We start from the raw sequence: 15597 nt of genomic DNA, 5'->3' as shown, positions 1-15597 counted from the left end.
TAAAACCCCAGACAAACCAAACAGTCAAGAAGCAGCTACTGATAAAATGTCTCCATGACTTCTGTCTCTGCTATCTATATAAAACAGCAGTCTTCCTGTTTGTTTAAGAAATCTTGACAGGAATATATGCAGTAACTTCTCCCTTCTGGAAACCAAGAACATTTCTGCAAATAACTTGGCCTGGAAGTGTATGCAACCAGAAATAGACTCTTGTTCTGTCCACTCAACATCAGCTCAGCTTTATAAAAGCCTGAGCTCTGAGCTACATGCTGTTTTTCTAGTCTAAACTGGTTTTTATTGGTATGTTTTCACAAGGATGTATTTTTGCCCCTTAGGGTGCTATCTACAAGGATAAACCTATGCTAAAACTGAGAACCTTATAAGCAATTCTGCCAATTCATCTATGGCCACCTAAGGAGAGAAAATAAATGTATTTAACAGTGGATTGAAACTGTATATTAGAAATGTCATGTGCAGTTGATGGATTTTGATCATAAACAGTTCCTCAGTTGCTGTGTTGATTTCTGCTGACACTGCTGAGGCTGCCACATATGCACTGTGGTTTTTCTCTTCCATCTGCAGGTACGGTGGAACATTTCAAAATCTTTCAGTAAAATTACCCATCACTCTGAATAAATTTTTCCAGCCAACAGAGATGTCTTCTCAAGACTTTTTTCAGCGTTGGAAGCAGCTGAGCAAGTAAGACTCCATACTGGGGCCTCTTGTGGTGGGCAAGGGAGGAGGAAGGCATATTGTGAATGTAGCTGGTGCAGTGCCTCATCCCATACTCAACCCTGTAAGCCATGAGCTCTCTCAGTAGAATTAATTGCTACTGGAAATGCTGTTCATAATGTATTTGTCTTGCCTTGTCTTGCAGTCCCAAACAGGAAGTACAGAATATCTTCAAAGCAAAGCACCCGATGGATGCAGAGATCACAAAAGCAAAGGTGGGTGGTGGTGTGATATTTTTAATTCATAGTGTACAGGGCAGTAGCAGGTCATGTTTTAACCCCAGCTGGCACCTAGCACCACACAGACATTTGCTGACTCTTCTCCAGTGGAATGGTACAGAGAATAAGGGTAAAAACGTGTGGGTTGAGGTAAAGAGAGTTCAGTAGGTAAAAGAAAAGCCATGCACACAAGCAAAGCAAAGAATTAATTTGGTGCTTCCCATTGGCAGGGAGGTGTTTGGCCATCCCCAGGGCAGCAGGTCTCCATTGGGTTTAACAGTTACTTGGGAAGGCAAAACAACACCACTCTGAACATCCTCCTTTCCTATCCCAGCCTTATATTCTGTGCCAGCACACCTTACAGTATGGGATATCCCACTGTTCAGCTGTCCTGGCTGTGTCCTGTCCCAGCTCCTTGTGCATCCCAGCTTCCTCACTCATGGGGAGGAGAAAAGACCTTCCTCACTCTGAGGAGCAGAAAAGACCTTGGCTCTGTGTAACCCCTGCTCAGTGATAACTAAAACATCCCTGTGTTATCAACTCTTTCAGAAATCTAAAACACAGCCCCATACCAGCTGCTAAGAAGAAAATTAACTCTATCCCAGCCCAAATTAGCACATGGTATAAGCAAACTTTATGCATTTTTGTTTATATGGCAGTTGGATCATCCAGTGAAAGTGACTGGTCATGGCAGTGCTGAGTTGAATGGACAGCTTCTAGCTGTGGTTTGAATTAGATGCAGTCTTAAGTGGCAGCTGGAGACTTGAAGCTGTTTAAGAAAGCACTGTTTCACTGCTTAAAACTGAATTGGCAGATAATTCAAGCCTTAATTTATACTTGAGGTACTGGTTAGAAAAGGAAGTGACTTTTTGGCTGTGTTAGGCAAAACGGAAGTGACTGTAACAGCAATGTGTAACAGGAACGGTGACTGTGTACAGGAATGGCTGTATCCAAACTGGGGAAGACTGATGTTAAATCTTAACTTGCTTCTCAGTTGCTTTTGAAAAGAGCCTTATTTACAGAATAGCACACTTATCAGGGTCAACCTTCAAAAATTTGTGGTAACGAAGTAGTCTTGAAGACTTCAAAATTAGTTTCCTCCTTGTTTTGCTATTTGATGGTGACTGTTTGTGTATACTTGGTATTTATGTCCTCCTCTCCCCACATCTAAATCATCTTGGTTTCTTTCACAGATAATTGGATTTGGATCAGCCCTGCTTGAGGAGGTAGATCCCAATCCTGCTAACTTTGTTGGTGCTGGTATCATACACACAAAAACCACTCAGATTGGATGCTTGCTGCGCCTTGAACCCAACCTCCAGGCACAGGTATCTGTGTAACTATCTCCAGCTTAGATACAAGTTCTCATTTCAACTAAATACCTCTGTGTATCTGAAACTCCTTTAAGATATTTAAAAATCACTATTGCTATAGCTGCTTATGACTGCAGACTCCAACAAGAAATTAAATTGTAGCAGCTGGTCTCGGCCCAGCTGGGTAAGCTGCTTCTTCAGAGTAATTCTCTTTTCCTCTTGGAAGAGATGGTTATAATATTCCAGACTGTCTTGTGCACTTTGGACCACATTAAGTATGCTTCCTTTTGCTACTTTAAATGATTAAAAGAGTAATAGGCTAAAAGATGAAAGCATAAGGCACTGAGTACAATGTTTAGAGTATTTTTACTAAAGGTTTTTTGACAGAGGTGTTACCAAAATGAACTGAGGATTAAAAATAGGGTTTGGGTGGTTGTGTCTTCTGTTCCCTGAAGAAGTGGTTGTACAGGGTCTTTAGACTTTTCCACAGCATTTGCTCCTCTTTAACAGATATTCTGGACAACACCTTTCTGTTAAAGCCCAAAAATACTTGAGTAACAGTAATTCTCAACAAGGGTTTGAAGATAGGGTTGGTTCAGCCATTCTCAACAAGGGTTTGAAGATAGGGTTGGTTCAGCCAGTGGTTTGGAAAAACTGTGATGCTCAGTGGCTTGCTGCCTCTGAGTATTTTGAGATCTTTTTCCTAACAAAGCTTACAGAGCAAGTAAGAGGTAACTGTTAGTTTTCACTGTTGACTGTGCATTCCTTTAATGCCAAACTGTTTAAATAGTATTTTATGTTCTTTTTCAGATGTATAGGCTCACACTACGAACAAGTAAAGAAGCTGTATCTCAGAGATTATGTGAATTGCTGTCAGAACAGTTTTAATATTAACCATGTCAGTTTTGGTTTTTCCACTTATATCACTGTCATCATACTGCAAATAAATGTCTTGTACATCACTGTCTGAGTACTGCAATGTTAACCAATACCAGCTCCCTGCCTTAATAGGACTTGACCCTTGTTTGAAATTAAGACTATAAAATGTACAGTACAGGGAAGTGACTTTTCCATTAAAAATGGCTTTTAGTGTGTTACATAAAGGGTGGGAGGGCTGTCTTTTGCTCCTTTTTTTGCAGAGGTCAGGCTTTTAAACTTGTTGAAGGGAAATGGTTTTCGTTGTGGCAAGCAAGGATTTCAGCTCAAAATAGCTCAAAAACCTTCTGCTTCAGTACCTTTAAGAGATACTTCCTCTGCTCTGAGCTGAAAGAAAACAGTGTACTGCTGCTCAGGAAGGTTAATTCCCATGCTAATGTAGAGTCAAAACTTTGTAAAGTTAAACATTGCCACGAGTTGTGTACTGGATGGAAGGGCAGATTTGAAGATGTGTTTGAATCTCATTAAAGTGAACATTTATGTTGAGTCACCAGTCCTTGTATTTGAAAAATGCCACAGGACCAGAGTCTTAAAGGTATTAATCGTGTAATATTTTACATCCTAATGTTTTCTGATCTTTGGATTGAACACAAAAGCTATTCTTAATCCTCCTGCTTATCTCCATTCATGAGGTGAGCTTCTCTGCTAGGGGGTGAATGAGTATATACTTGTTCGTTGTTTCTCAGTGAAGTTAAATATTCTGTTCTATGTTTTTTCTGTTTGCCATCAGACTTGACAAGTAATAGTCCTAATCATGTGATACAATTAACTGCAGAAACTAGTGTTGTATAAAAGAAGTGGGAAGAAATGGGCCCTTGAAGGGCTGTAAGGCATGCACTCATAGGTGAAAATGTAATTTAATCAATATCTTTTCCCCAGTGTATATTAATGTTCAGACCCAAGAGTTGAATAACTGATACCTAAGCAGTTTCCTTTCTGTCAGTGGTAAAAATGTCCAACATGGTATAGAAAACTTCTGTTGAAACTGAAAGTAGAAAACCCAAAAGTGTCCAGCTTTGTAGAGGTTTCTACAGCCGATGTCTTTATACCTTGTTTCACATCAAACTCTTTGCAGCCTCTCTGCAGAAGTCAGTGGACAGAAACTTTGGCTCACGCTCCTCAAGCCTTGAGGTGCAACAGAAGCTGCTAAACCAAAGCAGGTGAGGTGGCCCAGTTAGAAACCCTGGGCTGGTGTCAGCAAGAGCTACAGATCATGGTGAACAAAATCAGCTCCTGCTGACAGGAGAAGGGAACCTCAGGTCAAGATTTCCTCATGGTCACTGAAAGGAAGCCTGGGACTGCTGTGTCAGAACACATACAGGCAAATGTGCCCAGGAAATGAAGGTGTCGAGTCATGGTGGTGACACTGAAAATACATTTAAATGGGGCTGCTGTCATGCTGCCCATGCTCAGCAGGGGACAGGATTCTCCATGACTGAGTGTGCCTTGCTTTTTGTCTTCAGTGCTTTGAGCTTAAATGATGTAACTGGGAGATTATCACTTGGTTTGGCTGAAGGCTCCTGATCGTACTTGAGTAAAAGAGAAAAATGAGGAACAAAGGTTTGGCTGTGATGTGTGGATTTTGGGGGATGTGTTTTGTTTTTCCAGAAATTGCTGGTAACTGGATATTATGGCTGAAAACTAGGCTAAAGGCCTGGTCTTACTGCAAAAGTTCTCTTGAACAATTGGCCCCTTTAAGGCCTTTCAAATTCTTCTTACTTAAGACTCTTAAATCATAAATATTGTCACTGAAAATCTTGGTGAGTGGTTCCTGCGGTCAGGCTGGGCAGTTGGCAAATACTGATGGAATACCTTTTGTTTTGGCTTCATGATGTTCTGTGTCTCATTATTAGTCCTGTTATGTTAACCATGTTCTTGGCTGCTCTGTTAAAATCTGATGTGCTGAACTAAAGGGAGTCTTAGCAAAGACAGAGGAGGAGGTTCTCTTTTGTATTTTCCAAATCCTGTTGTATATCTGTCCCCCTGAACAATGTTCTGTGCCCTCATTAAAGGACACCTTGAGACACTGCACTACTTTATTTCACTTTGCTTTGGTTCAAGCTGTGCTAAAGTGTGCATTAAAATGTGGGAAGAAGGGGGGGTAAGGGAAAGTGTCTTTTCAGTGGTGACTGTGTTAAGCTTATGACTGTTCACTCTTTGTATTCAGTGTCAGCTCAATGAAGCCATGAGCAGAAAAGTGAACAAATTAAAGACAAATACTTGATTTTATTTTTTTTGTGAATGATGGTTAACTTACCAGTGATGTATCCTGTCAAGCAGACAAAGTAATTTCTGCAGTAAACAGTGTTATTGTTTTTAAGTGCAGTATTTTCAGGCATTGACATGTGAAAATAACTGAATAGCAAAACAGGTAGCCTATGTTCATTCTTGACCTACACTCCAGTATGTAACATTTATGGTGATTGTCTTATTTGTATAAAACAAAGTTCTGTCAAATTAAGTGGAGAATTTTCATATAGAAGACTATATATTAGACTATATTCATCAGAAGAACATATTAAGATTAAATAAATGATTAGACCAGTGATGAAACTGTCCTTTTTTTGTCTGGGGGCATGAAGGCATAAAAAATACTCTTGTGGAATGGTTGTTGTGGAACACAATTGCTGTGATTCTTCTCTGAGAAACACTAGTGGGTTTGTTCACTGGAGTCTTACCTGCTCTATGGATTTCTGCTCCTCCAGTGAGTGAGTTTGATTTTGCTCTTATTTGGTTACAAGTTATAAATACTCTATTTTTAAAAAGCCCCAGGTGTCAAATGTTTCTCCCTAGAGTGTTTAACAGCAGTAAGTACATGAGCAGTGCTTGCTGCAGTAAACTGCACTAATAGTGGGGTTGAGGCTAAGCAGCACACACATGTATTGGATGCAGGGTTGATGGCACTGTAGAAGAAGAGTAATCTAAACTACTAAATAACCACATAAGCTTTAAATGTATGCTTCAGGTTCTTCTCTTACATTTGCTAAAAGGGAAAAAAGGGCACTCTGAGCTCTTCTGCAATCATATAGCTTTTTAACAAAGTAAAGGTTGTCTGGAGTTGCAGCAAGTAGAAATTGCTTGTGACTGAACCACTTGTATCCTGGAAGATGGGTGTGGGCTTTGATTTCTTGCCGAGAAATGCCTTCAGCTTCCTGCTTTATCCCAAAGCTGCTCCATGTGTGTGTTAGTTACCTTTCTGGAAATGTCCCACCATACTAAGGGTGCTTGTGGAAACCTCACCATTCACCTTTGGGTCGTGTAGCACCTTGCTTTCCAACCCTGTCATCTGTGGATGATGAGACATGCTGTGTTCACCTTCAAAGGCAGGGAACAGGTCACTTCCCCTCTCCCACTCAAGTAGTGTGCTCTTCCACAGGGTCAAATTGACTGTAGTGAACCTAACAGACTATTTTTCAGTTAAAATAATTGGTCAAATAAGGAGAAAGAAGTTAGCAAATTCAGTTCCTTCTACTTTATTTGAACATCAAATTTCTGATACTGCCCAGTGCATGGGCCAGGTTTTAGCCTCTGGTTGAATAAATCACTCTGAGCAAGGCCAAACAGTTTCTTGTCTTCCCTCCTGATTGCCACCCTCAGCTTGTTCTTTATTTCTGTGCCTGTTCTTTCTTTCCTCCTGTGCACCCCACCCTGCTCCTGATCAGGAATAATTTATCTGGTGACTCCATTGGTAGTCCAGGCAGCTGCTCAGGCAGTGTGACAGCAAGGCTGTCCTGTGTAATCAGTACAAGAGAACCCAGCAATGAGCTGTGGAAGGATTAACTTGTGATCAGGGTTTAATTACAAAAAATGGTATCTGCAGCCATCAGGTCTGGCTAGTGTGTGCAACTGTCGAAGTTACACACACAGCCACTAAAAGCAATTATTTCTGTGGTCAGCCTTCTTCCAGGGTTATCTGGGTCTTGGCATGGCAGTTGGAATTGCTTCTTAAGAAGTTCAAGTGGCCTACAGCAGCCACATGTTGTGATGACCATCATCTTCTCAACATCCAGCCTGTGTGGAAGGGAGGGATAATCAGTTGGCATTTGTTTACAGCATTTTAGGCTCACAGCCTTTCAAGTGAACTTCTTTCAATGAACTTCTTTCTTTCCTATGGTGAGATGTTTAGAGGAAAGAGCACAGCCCTCAGTTGAATGGTTCTGTCAACTGCAAGACTACAAATAATGTGGGAAATGATTCCATTTTAAGTTCTCATGACGCAGAAACTCTGGTGTACTCAGCTGCTGCCTTCCATTTTAGAACAGGATGAACTTGATGATCCTTGTGGGTCCTTTCCAGCTCAGGCTAGTCTGTGATTCTATGATCTCATCATCTGTTAGGCCTCAGGCCTCACTGGAAAACTAATAGAATTTGATTCCCCTCGTCTCTTTTTGGCCTTCTGAATATTTGTAAAGTACCTAGGAATTAAATTTGTTAAAGCTGTGCACTGGACTACTTAGAGTTTACAGAAGGTCTCTTTTGCAGATGCTGAATTGTGTGTGTTCCTTTTGCAGTTCACAGAGCAAAGAAAACCCCTTTCTCCCACTGCACAGTTAGTGCTGGAATCTGAGGTGGTGGCTGTATGATGCCAGTTCTGAGTTTGAAGTCAGCTAACAAGGTAGAAGACTTGCACTTAATTGCTGAATTCACAGCACAGGTAGGTGAAGTGAGAGCTTGAATAGGCAGGTAAGGATTTGAGTCTGTCCTTTTAGTACTGCAGTTCTCAGGCTGTTGATTCCTGGCCATGTTCAGCCTCCTGCTGGCCTTGGTTCTGCCTTTCTCTGTCAGTGGGAAACTGTTTTGGTAACAGGCCAGAACTCAGGTATGGGGAAAAGTGAGTTAAGGGAAAAAATGTTTTTTTGAAAACCCACTTTTGAAACGGAGAAAAGTTTTCTTGGTTTCAGTTAAAACTGGGTTTTAACACAACTTTCTTAGCAATTGAGATAAACCTTAACTCTAAAAGTCTTCCTCCAGGTTTCACAGCCCTTTTGTCAACTCAGCATACAAGGTCAGTCGCTCAGTTTTCAAAATGCTGGGGGATGCTTGAATTTGCTTTGAAGGGGACAATTTTTAGCATAAGGATTAATTTAAACTAGTTCCTAAATTAGTTCTGCAAAAGCAGAACCCTTCATTGTTTTCCATTCTTGAACATTGTATTGGCTTGGATTGTTGGGAATATAACTTCCCCCCCAGCCCCCAGTAACTGAACTCTAATACTGCTGCAATGTTTACTTGTATTGAAGCCTTGACTTCCTGTCAAATTCTCCTAATGGGGAGCAGAACTGCACAGGCTCAGATAGTACCCTTGTAGTTATAAAATATACCTGAATTACAGTACTAGGAGCATGTTATGAGACAACTGAAGTGGCATTAGTTACCTTAGATGAAATTTCTTACTTTACTACCTTAGCTATTTGAAATAGGTATTTATAAAGTCTAAACCACTTTTTCAGTCTTTAAAAAACAAACAAACAAAACCAAACCCCCAACCATCAAAAACAACAAAATAGCCCTCCAAACCTGGAGTATTGATGTCTGGCTTTTTTTTAAAAGCAAAACAACAAAAACTTAAGGAAGTGAGATGACCTTCCTTGATTAGATGTAAATCCCTGCGTAATTAATGACCTTATTGTTGCTATTAACCAGTTTATACAGCAACATTGTACATTGCTGGGTGGATGCTAACCACATTTTCCTCCCTGAATTATAAAGGCACAGTTGTTCATGAATTTCCCTACTTAGAGATGACCAAATAAGGAAAACAACTTTAGTACTGTACAGCCTCAGTTATCCTTACTTTGTTGAAGAGGGACATGATCCTTCACAACGGCTCAAAGTGACATTTGTGGAACAGCCTTTGTAAGTTATTTCTTCTTCATATTCAACTTCTCGACAACGCTCTGTCAAATGTAAAAAGAAAAAATTTCTGCTATAATTCATCTTGGTCTTCTTGAGTGACCTTTGTTAGGTGCCCAAAGCCTCCATATTTGGTTTCCTGGGAAACCATTCTTATTGCATGAGATAATTAACAAGTCACAAGTGAGCTACACAGCAAGAGAAGATTTTAAACTGGGCACTAAAGTTTCAGGAGAGGCTTACCCTGGAGGACAACAAAAGAAAAGAATAAATTTCTTTTTTAAGAAAACAGAAGTTGTTGGAATTACAAATGAGCAAAAAAATCCAGTTAAGAATATAGTACACATTCAGTCCAGCATGGAAAAACTAATCCTATGCTGAGAACACAAAGATGCAAAGAGAAAAACCAGCTGGCTCATTCTGGTAGAATTATTTCTGGTTCACAGACTTTACTTATTTGAAAACTGCTTAATTTACTCATTTTAAGGATATATTTATAGGTAGCCAGAAGTTCACAACTTGCCTTGTTAGGGAGAATGTGTAATGCTACATGTTAGATGACAATTCTATGTTCAGTGTTATATTTTCCCCTGCCTTGAAGCACCACACTAAGCACTTTATGAAGCAGAAAGCTGACTGAAAACACAAGTTTTCCAATGAGTTCAAAGACAGTGTTTGAAGTTTATATTAAGGAGACAAAGATGTTGAAAATTATGAAGGCAATTCATACACTGCTCACACCTGATCCTGCACAATGATCTTTTAAGCACAGTCAGGCCCTCTGCTGAGAGAAAGGTTATAGATTATTGAACATTATTGCAGGGGAGGCTCAGTTAATGCTGTAGTATGACTTTGGGATTTTTTTTTATTGGAAAATAAGAGAACTACTAACTGGGCAGTAGACTAAGATGCTGTATCTATATGCCCAAGTGTGTAAAGCATGTGAGAGCTAAAAGGAAGGCTGCAGGGTAATGAGGGGATAGCCTGTTCCAATAAGAAGTTTCTTACACTGCTTTTTAAGATGAGAGTGAAGGTTCTGTGGCTCTCCTGAAGTGCATCCTGTTAGACTCTTTAACTCACACTTCTTAATGTTTAAAATATTGAATAGCAGGGAACCTATATGAAATCTAAGAAGTCAGACAATAGAAAAGTAACTGCAGAAAGGACAAAAAAGATGAGCCAATGGGTACAAACATGATCATAGTCAAAGGATACATAAAGAAAATTCATACACTCATCAAAAAAAAAAAGGCATTCAAAGCAAATCCATGACAGAGGAAATGATATGGGGATACACTACCGTGTGGCACTGTTGATGGCGCAACAGAGGACAGGGATGTTGAAAGTCCAGAGGTGAGAGGAGGAGATGATGTCGTGCGGGCAGTGGTCAGTGTTGTTGTTCGCAGGGAACTCTGTTCAACTGACTTTGTAGAAGCTGTCGTGATAACATGGGGAGCAAAGGTAGTAGTTGTAGACAAAACAGTTGGGATCAACGCTGGCCTAGACTGGGCAGAGATACTGGTAGGGACAGTGAAGGAAGATGTTTTGCCATGTGGAGTCGATGTGGTGTTTTGGAAGTAAGGATGTGTAGTGCTCTCAGCAGACCTAAATGCGGAAGTAGTCAGGGATGTAGGCACAGACGTTGTGCTGATGGTTGAGGCCAAAGCAGAAGAGAATGGAGATGTGGCAGTGGATGGCAGCTGGGTGCTGAGTGGGCTGCTGGGGGCAGGCAGAGAGCTAGGATTTGGAGAGGTTTCCAGAGGCACTTCTGTGGAGACTGAGGTCTTGGAGGTGCTGCTGATGGAGGTGGTGGCTGTGGTCTGGTGCGTGGTCACAGGTGGCGCAATGTGTGGCACAGTTGACTGTTGATGGGTGATGGCTGCCAGGAGGAAGGCACAGGTAAAATTGAGAATGCCCACCTGGACACTTCTTCTCTCCCCTTGCTCAGACATGAGGAGAGAATCAGAAAAGCCAAAGCAGGAACACATACGCATATCCAGAGAGAGACAGATTTCCGAAATGAAGAAATTAAAAACCAAATGAGGATCCACCTATGAGATGCAAAGGCAGTCACTCACCACATTGCACCACTTGCCACTATCCAGCCAGTATCCAAGCAATGGCTACCTGGTAGTAACTGCCCTACTCTCCCACTGTACAGCTCAGCATGATATTCTGTGGCATGCAGTGTCTCCTTGGACACTGGCTTTGGGCCAGCTATGCAGGCTGTGTCCCTGATGGACTCGTGACCACCCCATGCCCACTCTCTGGCTGGCAGAAGGACAAACAGAGGAGGCCCAGGGATGGAGCTGGCACTCCTGTTCAATCACCAAAGCACTTGTGCGCCATCAACACTGGCTGGGACTCACATCTGAACACAGTACCAGGAAACCTGCTGGGAACAATAATGAGCTCTGTCCCAGGCAGACCAAGTGCACAAGCCCAAGAATACATTGGGAAACCAAACTGGTCGATTGCAAAGTAATGGAGGGGTAAGCAGCCACACAAATGCAGAACTGGCATGTGGTTTTTGAAAGAAACAGTGGAAATAGGGAGGATCGGTCAAGTGACAGAAAGGAGGAGAGCTAGAAAGAGCAAGGAGGAAAAGGATGCTTAGGAAGAAGCCTTACCAGGCTGTGAGGAGCTGAGCCATGTTGAGGACACAGTTGAGGAGGGAGAAGAAGCAGGTGATGGCAGCGTGCTGGTTTTGGCTGTGGTAGGTGCAGAGGACTCTGTGACAGGAGACTCCTTTGCAGCACTGGTTGTTGGGGAAGAAGGCCTGGGCCTCAGGGTTGTAGGTGTGGGCCTGGGGCTGGTGCTGGGAGCTGCTGTGGAGGAGGCTGTGGAAGTGGTGGCAGTGGAGGGCAGCCGGGTGCTGAGTGGGCTGCTGGGGGCAGGTGGAGAGCTGGGATGTGGAGAGGCTGTTTCCAGAGGGGCTTCTGTGCTGCTTGGCGGGCTGGCTCCTGTGGAGACAGAGCTCTTGGAGGTGCTGCTGATGGAGGTGGTGGCCATGGTCTTGTGCGTGGTCACAGGCGGCCCGATGTGTGGCACAGTTGACTGTTTGTGGGTGATGGCTGCCAGGAGGGAAGCACACGTCAGTTGTGGATAAGGGCAGAACGGGAAAGCAAAGATGGTTGGTTGAAGATTCAGACTGTGAGCAAAAGGAAAGCCAGATCTCCTGTACTGCAGTGACTATTCTGAAGTTTGAGGGAGGACTAGAACTGTGTCTGTCCACAAGCTGTTCCTTACATCCCCCTTGAATGGGATAAAATGGACAGGGTGCCCTCCTAGGGGCAAGATCTCTCTTCCTCTTCCTGGAAGATGGCCTTTCTGAATGTTCATGTCCTTTCAAGGAACAAGAACTGCGTAAGGACTGCCTCTCCAAGACTGGCAGGCCATGCTACATGGGAGTGACCTTTTCCGGGGCCATAATGAAGAGAATGGTCATTCCACTATGCTGATGCAAAAAGAAATGCGAAAGGAGAGCAAAAAATAAAACAACTTTGCAAGCAACCTGCTCTGATAGAAATGAAGAGATGAAAATGGAAAGCAGCAAGGAGCATCAGGATGGATCGGAAGGAGCCTTACCAGGCTGTGCGGAGCTGAGCCATGTTGAGGACACAGTTGAGGAGGGAGAAGAAGCAGGTGATGGCAGCGTGCTGGTTTTGGCTGTGGTGGGTGCAGAGGACTCTGTGACAGGAGACTCCTTTGCAGCACTGGTTGTTGGGGAAGAAAGCCTGGGCCTCAGGGTTGTAGGTGTGGGCCTGGGGCTGGTGCTGGGAGCCGCTGTGGAGGAGGCTGTGGAAGTGGTGGCAGTGGAGGGCAGCCGGGTGCTGAGTGGGCTGCTGGGGGCAGGTGGAGAGCTGGGATGTGGAGAGGCTGTTTCCAGAGGGGCTTCTGTGCTGCTTGGTGGGTTGCTCCCTGTGGAGAAAGAGGTCCTGGAGGTGCTGCTGATGGAGGTGGTGGCTGTGGTCTTCTCTGTGGTCACAGGTGGCCCAATGTGAGGCACAGTTGACTGTTTGTGGGTGAAGGCTGCTGGAAGTAAAGCAGAGAGGTTTTGAGGATGAGGGCAGCAAAAGTTGAAATGGAGGCGGTCAGAGGCCTCATATTTAGGATATGAACAAAAACAGCAGGGCTGTGCTGCACTGAGTATTCCCTGGGAAAAAGGGAGCACTGAGACTGTGTGTCCTGTCTACAAGCTGTCTGGTTTCTGTTTTAAAAAGGGAGGAAATGGATAGAGTGCCTTCCAACAGGCAGCATCCCACTACCAATTCCTGGGAGAGGACCCTGTGTGAATATGCATGTGTCCCTTCAGGGAACAGGGAGAGCTTAAACACAGTCCCTTGTGAGACTGGCAGTTCAGACTCCATGGGAGAGACCAGTGTCCCAGAGCACTAACTAAGCAGAGCCATGCCAGTGATCTAATGCAGAGAGAAGGGGGAATGGTAATCAAAAATTAAAACAACTCTGCAAGCAGCCTTTGCAATTGGAAACTAAGAAGGGAAATGGGAGAGCAGGAGGAAATAGCAGGATTGGTAGGAGGGAGCCTCACCACGATGTGCAGAGCTGAGCCATGTTGAGGACACAGTTGAGGAGGGAGAAGAAGCAGGTGATGGCAGCGTGCTGGTTTTGGCCGTGGTGGGTGCAGAGGACTCTGTGACAGGAGACTCCTTTGCAGCACTGGTTGTTGGGGAAGAAGCCCTGGGCCTCAGGGTTGTAGGTGTGGGTCTGGGGCTGGGAGCTGCTGTGGAGGAGGCTGTGGAAGTGGTGGCAGTGGAGGGCAGCCGGGTGCTGAGTGGGCTGCTGGGGGCAGGTGGAGAGCTGGGATGTGGAGAGGCTGTTTCCAGAGGCACTTCTGTGGAGACAGAGGTCTTGGAGGTGCTGCTGATGGAGGTAGCAGCTGTGGTCTTCTCTGTAGTCACAGGTGGCCCAATGTGTGGCAGAGTTGACTGTTCAAGAGTGAAGGCTGCCAGGTAGAAAACAGGTCAGTTGTGCATGATGACAAGAGGAGGAAATGGAGGTGCTCAGAGGACTCAGATTGTGGATAGAATTTAAAATGGAATGCTAATGCTATAGTGAGTATTTCTGGGAAAAAAGGAACACTGGGATTGTGAGTCTTCTCCACAAGCCACTGTCTGGCTTCTGTCCTCAAAAGGGAGGAAATGCTTATAGTAGCTTCCAAGAGGCAAGATCCCAGTACTTGTTCTTAGAAGAGCACCCTGTCTGGATATGCATGTCTCCTTTTAATAACAAGGAGAGCATAAAGACAGTCACCTTTAAGACAGGAATGCTCCATGGGAGAGAGAAGTGCCCCAGATCCATAACGAAGTAAGATGATACTAGTGTTCGAAATCAGAAAAAGGGGGGAATGGGGAGCGAAAAATAAAACAATTTTGCAAGCAACCTTTATGTCTGGAAAGGATGAGTGGAAAAGCAAGAGGGGGGAAGCACCAGGATGGATAGGAGGGAGCCTTACCAGGCTGTGAGGAGCTGAACCATGTTGAGGACACAGCTGAGGAGGGAGAAGAAGCAGGTGATGGCAGCGTGCTGGTTTTGGCCGTGGTAGGTGCAGAGGACTCTGTGACAGGAGACTCCTTTGCAGCACTGGTTGTTGGGGAAGAAGGCCTGGGCCTCAGGGTTGTAGGTGTGGGCCTGGGGCTGGTGCTGGGAGCTGCTGTGGAGGAGGCTGTGGAAGTGGTGGCAGTGGAGGGCAGCCAGGTGCTGAGCGGGCTGCTGGGGGCAGGTGGAGAGCTGGGATGTGGAGAGGCTGTTACCAGAGGGGCTTCTGTGCTGCTTGGTGGGTTGCTCCCTGTGGAGAAAGAGGTCCTGGAGGTGCTGCTGATGGAGGTGGTGGCTGTGGTCTTCTCTGTGGTCACAGGTGGCCCAATGTGAGGCACAGTTGACTGTTTGTGGGTGAAGGCTGCTGGAAGTAAAGCAGAGAGGTTTTGAGGATGAGGGCAGCAAAAGTTGAAATGGAGGCGGTCAGAGGCCTCATATTTAGGATATAAACAAAAGGGCAAAGTGAAGGAGATGGGCACAAGCCTTGTGTTATATTGTTAGGGGAAGAAGTTAAGCCTAGTATTGCACTATATTTTTCTGGGAAGAGGAAGGTACAGGCATTTTGCTCATCCATTTAGCTTTTTCATCATGATGGGGTGACCCTGTCTGGATGTGAAGTGCCTATGTTGGCAATCACTCATTTGCTACCACTCGACAGGCATGGGGAGACATTTGGAAAAAGCAAGAACAGCCATATGACTCTGGATGGAAAAAGTCTTCAGAAGTAAAGAAACTAAAGGAAAAACAAACCAAGCTCCTCCCACAAGATGGCTATGACTTACAACTTCTTGCCACTGGACAATATTCAGCCAGTCTCTAAGCAATGGCTGCGTCGGAATAACTGTCCCACTGAGTCCACCCACAATGTACAGCTCAGCATGATATTCTGTGGCATGCAGTGTCTCCTTGGACACTGGCTTTGGGCCAGCTATGCAGGCTGTGTCCCTGATGGACTCGTGACCACCCCATGCCCACTCCCTGGCTGG

General features: G+C 44.3%; 2 protein-coding genes across 5 annotated transcripts in view; one reads left to right on the top strand and one right to left on the bottom strand.

The window, feature by feature from the left end:
* AP2A2 (adaptor related protein complex 2 subunit alpha 2) overlaps positions 1-5747 on the top strand; it is a 44728-nt gene extending 38981 nt beyond the window's left edge. For all 4 annotated transcript variants that reach the window (XM_030948589.1, XM_030948587.1, XM_030948588.1 and 1 more), the window contains 4 exons: positions 583-699; positions 878-947; positions 2144-2278; positions 3074-5747. In XM_030948589.1, coding sequence (XP_030804449.1) covers positions 583-699; positions 878-947; positions 2144-2278; positions 3074-3151 — 400 coding nt within the window. In that variant the 3' untranslated portion in view covers positions 3152-5747. The remainder of the gene's footprint in view (positions 1-582; positions 700-877; positions 948-2143; positions 2279-3073) is intronic.
* Positions 5748-7032: 1285 nt separating this feature from the next.
* The window catches only part of MUC6 (mucin 6, oligomeric mucus/gel-forming), a 43121-nt gene continuing 34556 nt past the window's right edge, over positions 7033-15597 (bottom strand). The window contains exons 36-42 of the mRNA XM_030949094.1: positions 14529-14972; positions 12641-13087; positions 11683-12126; positions 11445-11447; positions 10353-10931; positions 8994-9096; positions 7033-7210 (exon numbers count right to left, since the gene is read on the bottom strand). Of these exons, the coding sequence (XP_030804954.1) occupies positions 7033-7210; positions 8994-9096; positions 10353-10931; positions 11445-11447; positions 11683-12126; positions 12641-13087; positions 14529-14972 (2198 nt within the window). The remainder of the gene's footprint in view (positions 7211-8993; positions 9097-10352; positions 10932-11444; positions 11448-11682; positions 12127-12640; positions 13088-14528; positions 14973-15597) is intronic.

Source organism: Camarhynchus parvulus, chromosome 5, assembly GCF_901933205.1.
Source record: "Camarhynchus parvulus chromosome 5, STF_HiC, whole genome shotgun sequence".
NCBI lineage: Eukaryota > Metazoa > Chordata > Aves > Passeriformes > Thraupidae > Camarhynchus > Camarhynchus parvulus.
The sequence above is the reverse complement of the archived record's forward strand: the minus strand, read 5'-3'. Positions and strand labels throughout refer to the sequence as shown.